The 18,274-nt window shown below is 46.1% G+C and overlaps 1 protein-coding gene across 4 annotated transcripts in view; it reads right to left on the bottom strand.

The window, feature by feature from the left end:
* MVB12B (multivesicular body subunit 12B) overlaps window positions 1-18,274 on the bottom strand; it is a 194,437-nt gene that overhangs the window by 69,171 nt on the left and 106,992 nt on the right. Inside the window, exon 8 of one of the 4 annotated variants that reach the window (XM_081236906.1) lies at window positions 4,093-4,695. The exons of the other annotated variants lie outside the window; for them this stretch is intronic. Coding sequence (XP_081093032.1) covers window positions 4,679-4,695 — 17 coding nt within the window. The 3' untranslated portion in view covers window positions 4,093-4,678. Of the gene's footprint in view, window positions 1-4,092; window positions 4,696-18,274 lie in introns of those variants that run through there. 4 annotated transcript variants of the gene reach the window in all.

Below are 18,274 nucleotides of genomic sequence, written 5' to 3' on the forward strand. Positions count from 1 at the left end.
GGACACGGGTTCGTGCCCCGGTCCGGGAAGATCCCACATGCCGCGGAGCGGCTGGGCCCCTGAGCCATGGCAGCTGAGCCTGCGCGTCCGGAGCCTGTGCTCCACAATGGGAGAGGCCACAGCAGTGAGAGGCCCGCGTACCACAAAAAAAAAAAAAAAACCTATGCTTTTATGTATTTTCCAACTTTTCTACTTTTATAAATCAGAAAAGTTTGTGTCTATTTTGATAAAAAATATCAATGAACTGTTCTGTCTAGCAACAAACTTTTTCTTAGGTTCTTATAGGAACTGCTGAGTCCCACCAGCCCTGAGGCAGAACTTTCTGGAGCACCTCTGGTCCAGACCCTGCAGGTGCCTGGCTCTCAACAGGTGCTCAGAAGGGGTGGTGGGAGGGCCGAACAGCAAGAAGGACCGCCTGGCTCAAGAGCTTCATTTTGCAGCTGGGAAAACTGAATCCCAGGCAAAGGAAGCGACTTTTTCAAGTTTGGAAGTGGTCAAAATGAGCCTTAAATCCCAGAGGGCAGTGCTATTTCCGCCACACTGGAACACCTGTGAAAATCCCTGAGCGAATCCCTAACCATCCCAGGAGAATTCAAGCTCCTGATGAGCTGAAGATAAGCTGCAGACAGTCTAGGCCAATGTTTCCCACACTTCAGGAAACAGTATCTCATGTCCCAGATTCACTTATTTTTTTCCAGTATTATTACTGACTTTATATTTTCCTTTACATCTGAAAATTCACTTAAAATTTTTTTAAATTAAAAAAATGTTATTTTATTTTTATCATTTTAAATTTAATTTTTTCTGAACTACTTTTGGTACACGGGCCTCTCACTGTTGTGGCCTCTCCCGTTGCAGAGCACAGGCTCCGGACGTGCAGGCTCAGCGGCCATGGCTCACGGGTCCAGCCACTCCGCGGCATGTGGGATCTTCCCGGACCGGGGCACGAACCCGTGTCCCCTGCATCGGCAGGCAGACTCTCAACCACTGCGCCACCAGGGAAGCCCCCTGAACTACTCTTTAAAACTCAAAGTTACCATTCCTGGGTGTGTGTTCCCACTCCCCTGTGAGAGGTGGGAGGTCAGGGCCTCCTGGGGAGGAGGATGAACCCCACACACTGACCTGGCTGGCCTGGACGCCTTGCCATGTCTGACCAGAGGCTTTCAGAGCCACTGGGTGTTTCTTCCAGGTCTCCTGCTCTTCCCCTCTACTCTGAGAAGAGCATGTTGCAGATGGGAGCTGCTCCTGCATCCTGGGTCCCAGAAAGAGATGACATATGGAGATGACATATGGAGCATTAACCTGCAGTCACCAACTTGGAACTTGAGTGACATACAAAATGGTGGTATGGTGAGCCACTAAGGTTTGGGGGGTTGTTTGCTGACTGCAACATTACCCAGCAAAGACTGATTAATACACCTGCTTTAATCTTATTCTCAACAATACTATCTGTTGATATGCTATTATGGTTGAAATAAAATAATTTTAAAGGCCATCCGCATCTCACACTCCCTCACGGGCACGCACCCCATCTTCTGGGAAACACTGCTACAGCCTGAAGAGGGAGTAGATAGGTACCAGAGGAGATGCAGATAAAGAAGCAGCTCCGAAGGGAGGAGACTCTAGGGCTACACAGATAAAATTCAGAAAGCTCTGAATTTTCCCCTGCGAACTGTAAGCTGCACCATCAACTTCATAATTCACTATGCTCATGTGTGTGTATAACTGTTTTAAGAGTACACATCAATTGTAAGACAGAGCCAATATTCAGAAATGTTAAAATATATAGGGAGAGTACATCTAAGGTTCAAGGGATATTGGGAAGCATGGGAAAATCAGAGTCAAGGAGATGACTATGGGGCCAGCTATTTCCCTAAGCAGGGAAGTGTCCTGGTTTAAACTTTCCACTCCTGATTCTTCTGAAAACAAAAACCACTCTGACCATCTAAATATAAAAGGTCCTTACCTACTCTACGACAATTATTTAGATACTCTGCATAATGGATACCATTTAGCTATCTAGAACTTCCACTCAGCTCTGTCATGTTCTAATAATTAATGGTCCAATTGCTTGGCTCAGGTAAATTACATTTGCATATGCAAATGATGTCTAAATACTCTGTACTATTAATGTTATTACTAATTACATAATAATAGTTACCAATTTCCACACGGATCAAACTTACAGTTTTGTAGCTGTTAGGGAAATTGTGCTTTGTAATTAAGATAATCCTCATTTCCAGATGCTAATTAACTATATAATAATTAGTCTCATTCACTAACGCAAATTAAGGATTTTCATCTTTATTGATAAAAGAGTTGCTTCTTATCAGTTAAGGAAAGATAGCCCTAGAAACCTTGCAGAGAAATACTTTTCCCCTCTAAAGGTTAAAAGGTAAATCCATTTTTATCAGTCTCATTTGAGAATGCAAATTAGGTCTGATTAATCAAGTCAAAGACAAATGTGCTAGTCTGATTTCAGGACAGAATGTATAGCTTACCGAGTTCATTTCTTTTCCCCTTATAAATACCCAGATAAACAGAGGCACAAGCAGAAGTCCTCCTAGCAGAAGTAATTCATCTGTGGTCAGAGGAGAGCCAGGCGACACGTGTCCCTCCACTACGCTACCTTGTGTTCCCCCTTCAAGGATCAGGGCAGCGTCTCGAAGGACCTGTGTGCTCATGGATCAGCCACAGTGGGAACGGGCGAGAAGAGAGTTTTGGGAGTAAAACCAGAGGAAAATGGGAAAGCCACATTTGCTTGGATTATTAAGTTTTCTGTGCTCCAAACAGAATACAAACTGGCACCTCCCATCATGACTAATGAGGGCTGCCTCCGCGAGAACAGAAGGGCTGACAGCCAGAGAGGCCTAGCTGGCAGGTCCCAGCCCAGGCCTCGCCGCATTCATCATCCGCTAAACCAATCCACCAATTCTGCACCACCATTTGTCATTAATTATGCTAATCAGCACACCATTACTCTCTGATGACACTGTAGCTGTTATTAGCTAGTTATGGCTTTTCAGAAGCACAACTTATTGTGCACGCAGGGGCTGTGCATACATTAGCCTACAGGGAAGAAACGTCCAATTATGAAAAGAAGAAATTTGCTATTATCTTTTTATAACAAACCAATTTAGTAATTAGAAAAGTCTCTGAACTCATAGGTTCTTTTTTATTTTCTTCCCCTAAAATAACTGTAACCACCCCCCCCAAAAAAAAAGTGCTTTTCAACATTTCTCTGAAAGAAAAGGAAATACCAACAGAGATTTTTTGGTGACACGTCTAGCAGTGGGGCCTGGGGAACAACTGTGCACAAGCGTGGGGCACACAGAGACTCTGGTGGGCTGGGTTTTTGTTTCCAATTTTGAACTTGCAGGACCACTTTATTATGTATATTTCAGTCACTAGGAATGCCTACGAAAGCACACCCCCGCGACCTTTTACAGTTCACTTATGGCAGATCGAAGCTGTTCACATAACGCTGCCAGGCTGTGCACTCCTTACCTGGCAGATGCTTCCAGGAGAAGCACAGCAACAGCCCCCTTTAACCCTCCCGTGCCCCAGCGATACCGCCAAGGGCGTCGATGCCACTCAGATGACCTTGGAGACAGACGATTTGGCCAAATTAGCACATGTCCTGTGCACGGTGTGGGACTGTGCTCAGGGCTGCCAGAAGGAGGGAGTCGTCTGGGTCAGCAGTCAGACCAAGTAAGGCGAGACCGTTTTCCAAAACTTAAGGCTCCACAGAGGGTCTGCCCTGACCCTGCGTGTCAGCAGGGCTAACCTGTGGGCTCTTGGGCAAACCAGGTTCTAAGCCCAAATTGTGTTCAGGCTGGAGTCGTTACCATTAGTTTTAGAAGCTTAGTCTGTATTAAGAGCTCATTAATATCATCAGAGTAAATGGGCCTATTAAAACATCTTTAAGCAATATCTGAACATAAATCTCCCTAAACTACATTTAATGACTGTACTTAAGATACATTATATGCAAGTCTTAATGAGACATTAGATAGCATTTTGAAGATTAAAATTAGAGAACCCATATAAAGTCTGTCCACTTAATGTAGCCTTAAGCTATACTGATGAAAGCATTACTACCAAATTATTACTGCGTTAGAACAAATATTTTTAATCATGTCTGATTTATGCATTCTCTTTTTCATATAATTTTCATTTTCACAAAATACATTTTGAGCTTACAAAAGAGGGCATGCAAAAGGTTTGAAGTGTTTGAAGTACTCTGGAGGTACAGCAAATACAGAATTTAGTTAGTACTGCTTACTGAAAGTGCCCTGGGCTCCGAATCACATTTCTTTATGTTTGGTTTAATTAGTCATTCCAGTACTACAGGCAGCCAAATATATTTACCTTACCATTTAACTTCTTTCACGACTAGACTAGATACAAAGTAGACCTTAACCGAAAATATTTTGAAGACTAGAATACAGTACAGTCTACACAACACTGGCAGTGGTAACATCTGGGCATCTAACTGAATCTGTTTTCCTGGGCCCTCTGGAGAGCCCACGCTCCCAGACAGCACCCCTGCCCTGCACCGTGTGCTCCCACCCTCAGCAGACAGCTGGACAGACGTCCTCTGACCTCTGAGGTCTGCAACCTTCTGTTTGTCTGTTTCCCTTGAGCCTGTCACGGAGGCATCAGTGAAGTCCTGCTTCTACTCCGGGGCCCTCCCTGTGAAGAGCAATCAGTGTTACTAGTAGAAGGATATTTTTTTAAAAAGTTTGATTCCCCCAGGGCTAAGGGAATTGAACCTTTTACACAGATCCAAATCCACCTCAAGTCTGTTCAAACAAGGAAGCATTCTCAGGGCCTGCGGGAGGATGGCGGTGGGTGTGAGGTGCTGATGCACAGAACTGAACTAACTACCCAGAGCAAGCAGTCGGGCCACAGAAAGATCTGTGAGTCTCTCTGTATGAGAGATTCTACTCTATCTGAAATAGAAGTGTATATCCCGAGTCTATAAAAATCCTGATAAGACTTATTACCCAGCGGCCTCTTGAAAACAAGTCAAACTTCAGATTATATACATTAGAAAGGCTTTTCTTCTTTATGTACTGTATTTAAAATACTATGCACCCAAACAGGATTCTTCATGCAACAGAAAAATCTATCCCCTCCCCCCTGCTCTTGGGAGGAGTTCTCCCAAAGGAAAGAAACGGCATCTACCCCTGCATCAAGATAAGAGCCTTACAATCCCATTTTGGGGTGCATCTGTTGAGTCCATCATATCCCACTACCAGCTGAATTGTAGAGAGAATGTTATCTGAGAACCTGGACAAGGATAAGCCTAGATTAATGTCACCCAGTAGCACGCACAGCCTGGACTTGGATCTGACACCAACGCAAGACGCTTTGCAAAAATTAACGCTATAGAGAACGTTAAGAGACGAGTTATCATTGGAGCTTTTTAGACTTTTTGTTTGATACTTTATACCAAAGTATAACCACCTTTTATATATGCTATTCAATTATGAAAGACTTCTGGGATTACGTAAATCAAGACAAGTCAACTGGTGACACCTCTCTTAATAGAATGAGATTATCTAGGCTTTTTTTTTTTCTCCTTCACACAAGAAGAAAGTAGCACAATTTAAACACTCTGGTCATTAAAAGAAGACCCCTCCTCTAGCATGTAAAATCTGTAGCAACAAGCCTATTTCCATTCGCTTCTCCCAGATATTCTCTCCCCACAAGGAACTACTACATAGTACAATTTTGCATTTTTAACTGTATGAATTAGGCATTCTTCGTAAATAACAGCTATGTTCTATACACAGGAGCTCCTTTTTATTAGGGACACAGTAATGAACAATGAGCAATGTGTTCTATTATTCTTTGTCAAATCACAAAATGCTACATTAGAATAACTGTGCTGGTCAATGTAATATAGTAGATTAAATTCAACTTCTGTGGAGAAACCACTGTAAAACAGCATGATAAGAAGGCTATAAAAAATTTAATTTTACTCCAAACTCCATGACAAAAAAAATGGTGTGAAAAGTAATTTTGCATAATCAGTACACGCCATCTGGAACAATTAACCGAGTTCTATAGAACTATGAGGATCAGTCATATCTGCTTATTAAAGATCAGAAATTATACAAGTAATAAATCCTTGAAAAAACTAAGCGTACTCCCGCCTGTCAACGCTATTTTAACTTCAAATACTGAAGAACGCCTGATAAGGCTGAAAAGAAGAGATTAATATATGCAAATTACATCCAGCATTTAAAATCCCCACAACTGTCTCCGGTTTTCCGTCCCTTATTGCTGGCTTTATGTTTTATTCATACACCAACTCACCTGTCACGTCATAAGCTATAATATTATGGGGGTATTATTAAACAGCATAAAGCCGTGCTTTAATTGGAAAGCTTCACTGCATTTTCCAATTATTTGGAGTAAATTAAAAGCAGATGCACATAGTTTAATAAGGAGTCTAATATCAGTTCCGGGAAATCAAAATTCATTGTCATTACTAGGCCGTGATAGTTTTGCAAACTGTACTCAATTTCAGAGGTTTTCAAAAGAAAATCTGTCTGTGCAATCTGTTAATTGTCATTCGGTTAATAGCTGTTTAAATATCCCAACTACACAGCAGCTTCCTATTAAAAAAAATTAAACTATGGGGTTTATGCAAGCAAACAAATCCTGCGAGCCGCTCCCGGGCTGGGCTGGGCTCCTCAGACTTGCCAGGTCCCCATAAAACAACGGAGGCCCGGAGACACCCACGCACACAGCAGCTTCCCGGGACGGGAGGACAAAGAACAGTGGTTCTGTACTCTGAGCGCCAGAGCTTGCAGCACGATCAGACAGCCCTCGGTGGGAAAGGGCAGAAGCTGTATTATAAATGGTGCTTCCAGAGGTCTGCGCTACTCAGCAAAAAATCAGCTTCCAAAGTTTTAATTGGTCCACTTAAAATAAATCCTTTTAAGGAGTGAATTAATGGATTCAGGATGCAAACACGGGCAAATCAAAGAAGGCAAACGTCGTGAGCAATTTGTTTTTAAAAAACTGACCCCTGAAGGGCCATCCCCTACTGGCTCATGACCCGGGAGTGGAGTGTCCCCGAGGCCCTGCAGGGGCTGCCACGGTGCCTACAAGTGGAATGAACCGCCAGACAAAGGACTATGTTCCAAGCGGTTGTGGATTTAAAGAATGAAATCTTAAAGGTTACTCTTCCTGAAGAATCCAGCTCACAGCTGTAGTAATATTAGAACTCCGCAGCTACAAGTTGCACACACACAAATATGTGTAGCTAAAGCATTTACAAATGAAAAGTCACAGGAATACTCAAACTAGTACACGTAACCTTTTCATTTTTATACCAAGTGACAGACTTTTTCAAATCCTAGGTGTGTAAATTATAATAGGACAAGCAGTAATTGACTTTTAAACTCCACCCACTGCGAGGGCTACAATTAATCTGTTTTTAGCATAAAAACTGCTGCTCTGCAAAGTTCATAACTTGTAGGCTCTTTTCCCCAATCCAGTTAAAACCTAAGAGTCTTTCTAAAAGGTAACAGCACAGAATTTTTTCTTCACCTCCCGGTTCAAAGGGCATAGAGGCTAACAACCCAATCATTCAAGGGCAAGCCCCCCCCAGACCAGAGAGGACACCAAATGCTTGAACATGAGAGAGCCTTTTGGCAAAACAACCAGAAACTATGCTCAAAGATGAAGATAAAAGCAATTCTTGTGCAGTGATCCAAAAAATAGCATCTCTCTCTCTCTTTTCTTCCAAAATTACCTTTTTAAATAAAGTAGACACACTGTGCCAACTGAACCATTTAATTATCTGCAAAAATGATGAATCAAAACAATAGTTTGCAAAAATAAATGACTAACCTCTGTTTAAAATGTCTGTTCTCATTAAATTCAAATAAAAGGTACAATATCTTTTTAGAAAAATGTAGTCTGAAGAAAGGAGCAGTCCCTTAGCATCGACAGATACCCTGGCTTCCTCCCCTAAGATGGGGACATCTAAGAAAGTTGTTTAAACTATTCTCCCAAACCCCAAGAAAGATGGTCTTCAGTGCATGGTGTGTCCTGTGGCTGCCGAGCCAGTCCTCGGCACAAGCCCTGGAGCCGGGACCCGGCCTGGCAGCAGCTCTGGAGCGCAGGGAAGCCTTCATGATGTGCTTGGTGGGTGGTGTGACTCTCATGGACCCTGAAACCAAGCCCTGGCTCACAGTTATGTAAGGACTCTGGCTCAAGGGTCCTGGGATGACAGGGGCAGGAAAGAAAGAGCCACAAACCAAAAGGCAAAGAAGACAGAAGTCAAAGTGTTTAGAGGCCTGAGCACGGATATGCTCCTTTCTCAGTTGGAGAAGGGAAGGGGAAAATTGGAGGCTCATTTAAATGTTGAGATGTTCTCTTTTAAACTGTTTTACCCAGTAACAAACTTACACCTCAAGCAATTACCAATTTCTGAGCTAGGATGGGGGGCTGGTCTTATATGACACCAAGAAGTCCCCTGAACCGGGCAGGGTCCCTCCAGGTGTGAGTTGTGAGTTCCCCTCGGGCCCTGCCTAGTGGACCAGCTGCCCCTCCTGACTGTATTTTAGGCGGGGTGGAGGTGGGGGTCTTACTGCAGGTGACTAAAGACCAGCGCTCCCTGGAACGACAGTGTCTGTGACAGTCATTCAGCTGCCATCTCTGCGGGGCCCACTCAGTACAAGGCACTTCACATCCATTATCCCTAATCCTCAAGATTCAGAAGAGGAGACGAATGAAATGTTACACAAACTGTGCAAAGTCACGCAGCGGGGAAGGGCGGATACAAAGGGTGGATTTCAAGAAGCAATCCAACGACAAATAGCACCGAGCGCCTCCCGCGGGCCGGGCCCTGCTTGGACACACACCAGTGGAGGAGGCTCGTGGTCCCAACCTCCTGGGACGGACCCTGGACTCCAGCAGAGAACTGAGCACTGAACAAGACGGGTGTAACCAAAGACAGGTCGCCCTTATTAGAACTGGGAAACCAGTCAGACGGCCAAAGTTTACAAGCAGCATGAATAGCCAAGAGGCTTCTGGCCAAAGAAGCTGCCCACGCTGGGCCTAGAAAAGGTCCAACCACCTTTGGCAGAAGAAGGGTGAGTGGGGGATGTGTGACTCGTGAGCCAAAGGACCCTCTGACAGGAGTGACACTGGCATTTTGTTAGCACAGGGCATATTTAAGGTAAACACAGGAGGCAATGGAACAGAAAGATGGGTGCGTTTATTGCCTCCAGGTAGGAAGCGATTAAGTACTTCTAAGTGTGTCACCAGGAGCGATGCTTAGGGCCGAGGAGGCGCGCTTTCCTCTCCTTCAATTATGGATGTTGCCTCGCCAGTGGATCATGAGATCGTTCACACTGTAAAACAAGCCAGGCGCGAGAAACTGCGCTCTGAACAAAGGATCTCAAGCTTGGAGGAGAGTTCCGCCTCACTCACCGTCTGAGACAATCAAAACACAAATCTGAGGAGTAAGGAGCCTCGTTCTCCGGGGCATGTGATAAATACATCCCGTCCAAACCCTAGGCTGGAGCAGTGAAGATTGTGTTTTTAAACATAAAAGGTTAAGACCTCCACCGGCCATTTATAAAAAGAGGGAAAAAAGCATTGGGTATTCAGGACACAAACACCAACTGCACAACAACGGATGGATTCAGGTATTCTGTCCAGAGGAGAGGTGGCTTCACTGCTACAGAACAGATCAGAATGTCTTTTGTCCTAACGTTAGCAGTCAAATGCATTCGTCCTGACATCCTTTCCGTACAGCCATCCAACCTCTCCCCGAGTTCTGCTGACGCCCACACCTTTACTCACGAAGTCTTCAGGAGTTTAAAGACGCTCACCTGGAAGCTGATCCCCTGTGACTACCGTCGTAAGTCAGCCAGGCTGGAGCCTGGGAGCTGGGCCACGCGGGAGAGCAGGAGAACCTAGGCAGTGGGGCCAGCAGGATGGGAGCTGGGACCAGGAGCTCAGGAGAGGGTCGCACAGGGTCTAGAATGGCTCAGTAACCTCAGCAGATGCTGGCACCTTAGGAGGCCCAATCTAGAGAACGAAGCTTCAAAGCGGATGGCACTGAGGTGACTGCCAGTTCAAATAAGAGCCCTATTGTGGGCAGGGTCCGGGAAGCTGGGACAGGGGAAGAAGACGCCTACAGTTCAGTCCCAAGGTGTGAAATGGTCTGTTTGTGCTGCCCACTGCCACCACAGGGCGGATAGAAGGCCACAGCAAGGGGACATCCAGGTGCCCAGAGCTCCACACCCCACCCCACCCCCTGACAAAGGTCTCCGTCTCTGACACAAGACCAGCAGTAGCCTTGCCTACGGATGGAGAGGAGGTTCCCTGAAGCATCTGGAATATTCCCTTTCCTGGTTGGGAAAGAATCTGAGAAGGGGCGGGAAGGAGGGGCTGTGGAATAATTACAATCATAATCAACACATCTATAGCACCTTCCATGTACCAGGCACGGTTCTAATCTTCACTACAAACCACTGTCATTCCCATTTAACAGACAAGGAAACTGAGGCCCAGAAAGGTGAAGCCGCTTGCCTAAGGTCACTCAGCTTCAAGTGTGGGGCTGTGTGCTCATCTCTTCACTGTTCTGCCCAGCAACGGCCAACAGGGGCCACACCGCTCTCGGCAGTGCCCTGCGACCTGGGGGGGTCATTGCCAGTCAAGCATCAAAGGCCTCACTCTGATGCGGTCCCAGAGATGAGGGGCCAGGGATCATCTGAGATTGAAACAACACTGAGACCTAATAAACCGTGAGCCACTCTGGGTGTGTGTCCTTCCAACTTCAGTTGACAAAGGCAGGGAAATGGTCCACAGCCAGAAGGAGCCTCCTCCATGCAGGGGCTGGGAGCTTAGGGTCTGGATGGGCTTGAATGTCAGCCCTCCTGCTTACTGGCAGTGTAACTGTGGGCAAATCACTCTCTCAAACCTCAGTTTCCCCACCTGTAAAATAAAGCTACTTATTTTATGAGGCTCAAAACAAGGCTTGAACGTAGAAACTCAGCAACGCTGGCAGCTGTGCTGTATCTGTAAAATAGAGATAGTAGTAGTAATAGTACAAATCCTAAAGGTTTTCTGTAAGGTTTTCTTGGTAAGGATTTTTGGGATTAAATAACAAAATGCATGGAAAGGGCTTACTACAGAGTCTTGTACACAGTAAGTGCTAGAAGAAGGCTAGGTATTATTAAAATAAATTAATGCAATCCATGTTAATAAAAGCAAAAGCAACTTCAGCTCCCTAAATGTGTTTAAAGAATTTACCTTAATTATATCATTTTCCCCTCTCAGCTGACAGTCTATTATTGCGACACAGGGAGAGACAGAGATAGAAAAAGAAACAAAGGGCTAATTTGATATAAGCTGCTCCTAGGCAGGAGTGTTTGGTAAACCTGACGACTGCATTTGCCCCAGAGAAAACCTCTTAAGAAGTGCTAAGAGCAGATGAAGAGCTGGGATTAAGCGTCTTCCCTTTGTTTTCAGCATTTCTCTGGCTGGGCCTTCAGAAAGGACCACAATCACGCTGCCTGCCAGGAAGGGAATTACGATGGGGAAATGGAGGCATATTTCTTTTTCTTTTTCTTTTTTTTTTTTAATTTTATTTCTATTTTTATTTTTTTTTAGTTTCTGCTTTTGGAGGCATATTTCTGCTTAAAAACTAGACAAAGAAGGTAAACATGCAGGGAGAAAGGTGTCAGAAAGTTGGTTTTTCTCTAACTGTCCGTGTCTGGGAAGTTTATAGTCAAGACAGCGTTTGGATGGAATTTCTCTGAAGTCTGGAGTCAGTAAGTACACATTTGCTAGTAACACCTCAGGTATCCCAACCCGAAAAACACACAGGCTCCTTCCCACACAACCCCAGCCCTGGGAGGTGGGTGTTACCACCGCTACCTTAGATGCTAGACAGTGGCTGACACAGAGGAAACTTCCAAAAAAGATTAGCTGAACTACGGCTACATTTGAATTACTGATGTTGTTATTCCAATTCCTGGTGTCGAGAGACGTGGGCATTCAGATCCAGAAACGCCTGGTGCCGAGCCTGGCATCCCCGGGCCGGTCAGCAGGAGAGGCTGGGCCTGCACCCGGCTCCTCTGGCTCCTGCTCTGCCTCTCCCCACTGCCTCTCCGCTGTCTCACTCGAGGATTTAACAGGGGGACGTGGCCCATTAAACCACCGCCGCCTACACTCTGCCGGGCCTAAAAACCGAAGAGAGGCGGAAGGCGCAGCAGGGGGGTGGCCACCTTTTAAGCGCACTGAAGTATCTGTCACCCAATAATATTTTTATTTTTCACGATGATGAAACTGGAAAAAGTCGTAACTTTCTCCTGCCGGTGGAGCACAGGAAAAGCAGAAATGAAAGCCTGGAGCGGAAGGCAGCCAGCCCACCAGCACTTTTCCTCCCAAAACACCAAAGGCACGTTGGAAGATTTTATGGAAGTCGCCAGCTCACTCTGCCAAGTGCGTCTTTCCTTCCTGCCCTCAAGCCAGCATCCTGTCACCTTCCCGAGCAGGGTTCATGGGCTGCCTGCCACGGAAAGCAGCCAACGTCTAAGTGACGACGCGTGACAGTGGGTCTCGGTTTCCAGGGGATGCCAAGCCGAGCCCTGCCAGAGCCTTTACTGCAAGTTTCTCTGGCCTGAGGAAGATGTTTTCCCTGAGCACTTGGAGCACTCTGACTGCTGAGAAGTAATCTTACAAAGAAAATCATATAAGGGAGCACGGGGCTAAGAAGATGAGCCAGTATGTCCTGAGTGATAACCCTCATCAAAGCTTTGGGCTCCTACTCTGATCACAGCCCTGCAGGGGAGGCGAGTATGGAGGGAAGTGACATTCCCGCACTGCTTCCTGATTTATAACATACTCTTCTATATCCTGGATCCTCTCAACAATCCTGGGAAGGTAGTGGGCGGTTACCGCATTATTTTCCAGGGGTGAGTAACCAGCGTTGAGTGACTTGCCCAGGGTAACATAACGCAGGGCCCTTGCACAGCTCCAGCCAGGAACCATTCACACGCGTTGTGCAGTGCGGCCATGCACGGTGGCTCTGTGTGATGGCCCCACGTGCTTCTGACCCCAAACGCCCCATCAGTCACATGCTGAACCTTCTTCCACACGCTTCCCTCGAAGAGGGAACACGGGCCCTGGCACACGGCAGCGCTGTCTGCTGAATGAACAGGGAAGTAAACAGTCGTTCTGGTCTCTCTGCCTTTAATTACAACCGCATGGGTTCAAAAAGGATTCAAGACAGCCTTCATCGTCTCTTGTAAACACAGCCTCTGCTGCCTCAGAGTGCTCCCAGGTGAAATCGCTCTAACACAAAGCAGTGTGGGAGGAGACCAGCAGCCCCGACTGGAAGGGACGCAGACAAGCTTCATGCAGAGGTAGTGTAGGAGCAGGCCTTCAAGGATGGCTCAGCAGAGGAAAGGAGAAGAGACGGTGGGGCCACCTGGGCCCTGGGACTGGCAGGGGCAGAGGCACAGAGAGACACAAAGGTGAGGACACAGGGAGTGACCCCGGCTGCTGGGCACAGAGGAAGGGACACCGGACAGGTGGAGACTGGCCACCGACAGCCCCAACGCCGGGCAGGTGAGGTATGAAAGAACGCAAGGTCTGATCTGAGAGGCTGTGCTTTGGGGACATGAGTCTGCCACCTGGGCAACTGGACTGAGGACTGATAAGCCAGGTCCAGGAAGTGCGAGGCACCAACACCGGGTACCTGCCGGGCCCGAGCCCAGCCAGCCCCGTAAGCGGGGACACAGGAGAACACCAGAGGACCACGCCTGATGCTCAGGTCCAGAAGATGCGCCGGGGGAACTGGACATGGCTCTGGACCTCATCTGTCGTAAGATGACCCAGAGCCCAGCCAAGGGCTTTCAGGGTCTCTCTCCACAAAATCCTAGCAGAGGCACTTGCAGAGCGGAGCACCTCGAGTTCCCAAGTGCCCTGCGTGTCCGCCCACACACACCGTTTGTTCATTGACTTCAGTGACCACGGTGGCTGTATGAAAGCATGTCCAATTAGCCAGGCCTACGTGAATATTTGCACTCTTAAATCTTTTGCATTTCGAAAGGGTTAAAGCTTATTATTAGCATATAATTTACAGTCCTTTCTCCCAGGAAAGGAATAATGCACAGCAAATGCCACATTCATTTTAATAATACATGTTACAGTCTGTGCCCAACATCTGCACAAAGGTAAAGGAGACAGATTTTTTTGACGTGTCCCACTCTGCCATCTAAACACAGGCTTTTTGTTTCTTAAGTGACGGAAGGTTTAATCAAGAAAGCAGGCAATTCATCAATCGAAACAAGGCAGCGTGTGAGCGTCTGACAGCACACACATGGTTGTGTACAGAGCAAACCTGGCCACCTGTCACCCGCACCTTTACGTCAGGATGTACAGATACACTATGCAGTAAAGTGCCCACCCACTCCCATTCATTTCTTTTTTTTTTTTTTTTTTTTTCTTTTTGCGGTATGCGGGCCTCTCACTGTTGTGGCCTCTCCCGTCGCGGAGCACAGGCTCCGGACGCGCAGGCTCAGCGGCCATGGCTCACGGGCCCAGCCGCTCCGCGGCATATGGGATCCTCCCAGACCGGGGCACGAACCCGTATCCCCTGCATCGGCAGGCGGACTCTCAACCACTGCGCCACCAGGGAGGCCCACTCCCATTCATTTCTGCTTTTTCTTATTCTATTTTCCTTTGTTGTCAGGGCAGGAATAGATGGATAGACAAGGGACGCAATGGCTGTTAGAGGGGATGATAAAAATTTATATGTCTTTTAAAATGACTTCTTTCCTCCTTGATTTGAGCACCGTTATTATAAATATTTTTTCACTTCATTGAGGAATTTTCCCCATATGCTATAATCTGGGGCTGCATCAAACTGATGTTCCTCCCTCGGATCCCTCCCACCCTCCCACATGCTCACCCCCCACCTCTCCAACCAGTCCTAGGTGAGCCTGAAAATTCTCATCGGAGGATAAAGGAAAGCAGGGGTCTGAAGTTCAAGGCCACAAAAGCTGCGTGAACATGTCCATTAATGACAGAGGCCACAGGGGTACCTGCGAATGCAGAGGGCGATTCACATTACTCCGGGGCTCCCACTAGAAGCTGGCGGCCCTTCCCTTCCTTTGAGGTTGTCAACCCAATCGCAGGCTGACACTCACCCACATGCATGGGAAAAGGAGAAACACACACACACACACACACACACCTCACACGCAAACTCTGCAGCATAAATGTGACATGTGGAGCAGCTGTCTGTTAGAACACCTTACACAGAAAAGAACAGCATTTCTCACACACCCTATTGTTTTAGTCCTTTGGTCTTCATTTTCTGACCCGGCAGTGCTTTATGATCATTACAGTATTAAGTTTATTTCCGATATTCCAGGCGAGATTTTTTTTTTCCTAATTAAAAGATAGAAATGATGTAATCACCAGAAATGAAAGGAAAATATGTTTGCAGTTGTTTGGTATGCTGCAGATGAGTTTTTAAATGATCACACTGTGAAATATACAGATTTTCTTTCATAATAAGATGAAGAGCTGATGGCAGAAATTTTATCCAGTTGGATGAAATATATAAATCATGAATTTCATAATACTGATAATTAAATGTCCATCTTCCAATTTAAATGAGGACTAGATTAAAACTGCATGGAGAAGGCTGATATTCAGAAATCATTAATTATTTTTAATTGCTTTGCGCTTTCCCGGTCTGATGTCAGAGTTACACGGCTCGTACGGGGTTCTGTGTTTCAGATAAAATTCTCCTTCTCTCTGCACGAGTGTCGTGGCTAAACTGCCAGCCGATGGACTCAAGCTTGTCCACTCTCACACGCTTCCTGATGTCAAACATCTTGAAAAGAGACTGGTTTTTAAGAGGCAACAGCTGTGCAGGGCAATAAGCTGGCTTTTCCAGCAATCAAAAAACAAAAGCAAAAACAAAAACAGAAACAAAAAAAAACCTGAAGAAAACAGAAAAGCTAAAGGCAAGGTGACCACAGCCCCTGTCTGCCGGCTCGGTTCCAGGTTCCGGCTTTGTCCTGATGCAACTCTGTGCCTCTTTCATTCTCAAAAGTGATGAAGTGGAAGATAAATCACGTGGTCAGCCTGGTGCTGACGGACAGATGAAGGTGTCAGGCGCTAAAAGGTGCTTCCCTGCCCCACGAGGCCTCAGCGCATTTCTGCATGTGGCTCATCCTGAAACTGTGGGCTGAGTTGGAGATTTGGGGTTTTATTACATGCTGGTGTTAATATGCATCTGCTTTACTGTACTAATTTATATGACTGTGTCAATTTTTTCCAAAACGGAGAAAAACAAGTCCTTTGGTAAAAATTCTTTACGTGGCGCTATAAATCACTTTATAACCACCACAAAAACAAAAGACCCTTACAGCGTAGTGTCCCATACCTACTGTCACCCGTTCCTTAAGTAAAACCTGCCACGTGGCTGACAAGACATGCCTACGTTGGAAAAAGCAATCCTGGTGCCTCTGGGCTGAGCTGCTTGTTACAGGGACCCTCGGCACAGGTGGCCCTCAGGTTGGACAGGACGTTGGGGACCTCCTCTTTCCTGACGTCCCCCGAGGTCCCCAGCCTCTAAGGCACATGACGCCCAGCACAAGAGCATTTCTTAAGAAACGTCTCACTCAACTTCCAAACATTTTAGGGGTTCAAACGTGAGTGGATCTGCCTCACATGGGCATACAGTCAGTCCTTATCAAACGCACGGAAAAGCGGCTGTTCCCAGCACCTTACAGGGCCCTCTGTACAGAGAAAACTTCATAAAAGGAATAGTTAGGCTCTCCTCCAACAACCAGCTTATTTTTAGGTTGTCCGTAAGCAAACTGTTGACTCAGAACCAAATCCAGAATCTCCGCTTCATGCAAAGCCTCACCCATAGCTGCGCCCTACTTTGTTATCTTGTATTTTCATTCACTCTTACTTTTTCCCTTCCATTTTCACTTTGTTACATGCATTTTTGCAGCTACCTTAAATCTTTCTGGAATAGGTGGAAGAGAAATGAGCAAACGGTCAGACACCTAAATATCTAAAAAAATTGTAAGGAAAAAGAAAGGGAAGATACCATCATCTGGGATGAAAGTAGAAGATGTTCAGGAGGGAGAAGATATTCTTTAAAACAAAACTAACAGCCACTAAAAGTTCTGACAAGGAAACCTAGGAACTGGGGTTTTGGGATGGAACCCAGAGAAATCAACATGGCCCTGCAGCCAGTCCTCCCAGGACAAGATCTTAAGGGCATGTAACTGAGGGAGACACACCAGTAAGAACATCGCCAGGAAAGCATGAGCCCATGAGCTGCCGTTTATCACAAGTAAGGACAATTTAAAAAGTGGTTTGCCAATCCTACTATATGCAGGTCACAGAGTGAGACAAACCAGGTACCCACCACTTTATTTCATGTACTCTTTCAAGGAAAACCATCCTCAAACCCTAAGGAGTGAATAACACGGTGATGGGGAATTTGAGGGGCAAGAAAGGTGAGGAGACGGCTGGAGCAGCCTGGTGCTTTCACACTCAGTCGGTGTCTGGAGGGCCACCGGGCGCAAAAGGTAAGCCAGTGGTCTCTGAGGAACATCAGTGGACAGGAGGTTCCAGGGGACTGAACAACAGGAAAAAATCATGTCCTCAGAAAGGGATAGTAAGATAGTTATTGATCTGTGGCCTGGAAGTGATATCCACTAGAATTTGAAAGCATGAGTCAGAAGACTTGCGAGCACTCAGAAAAGACGGCGATCACCGGAATCGGCAAGGCTTCCCCAGAGCCTGACAAGTTAACATCGGTCCTATATTGCTTCTTCTTACGAGAGCAATATGTGCTATCACAGAAAAATGAGACACCGCAAGGAAACAAAAAGAAGAGCAGGAAAATCCAGTGAAAACCACTATAAACACCTTGGCATGTACCTTCCCAGACCTATATATATATATAAATATATATATATATAAATATATATATATATAAATATATATATATATATATATATATTTATATATATATATTTTTTTTTTTTGCAGTACGCGGGCCTCTCACTGTTATGGCCTCTCCTGTTGTGGAGCACAGGCTCCTGACGCGCAGGCTCAGCGGCCATGGCTCACGGGCCCAGCCGCTCCACGGCATGTGGGATCCTCCCGGACCGGGGCACGAACCCGTGTCCCCTGCATTGGCAGGCGGACTCCCAACCACTGTGCCACCAGGGAAGCCCTAGATATATTTTTT

The sequence above is a fragment of the Mesoplodon bidens genome (genome assembly GCF_964165515.1).
Source record: "Mesoplodon bidens genome assembly, chromosome: 6".
Classification (NCBI taxonomy): domain Eukaryota; kingdom Metazoa; phylum Chordata; class Mammalia; order Artiodactyla; family Ziphiidae; genus Mesoplodon; species Mesoplodon bidens.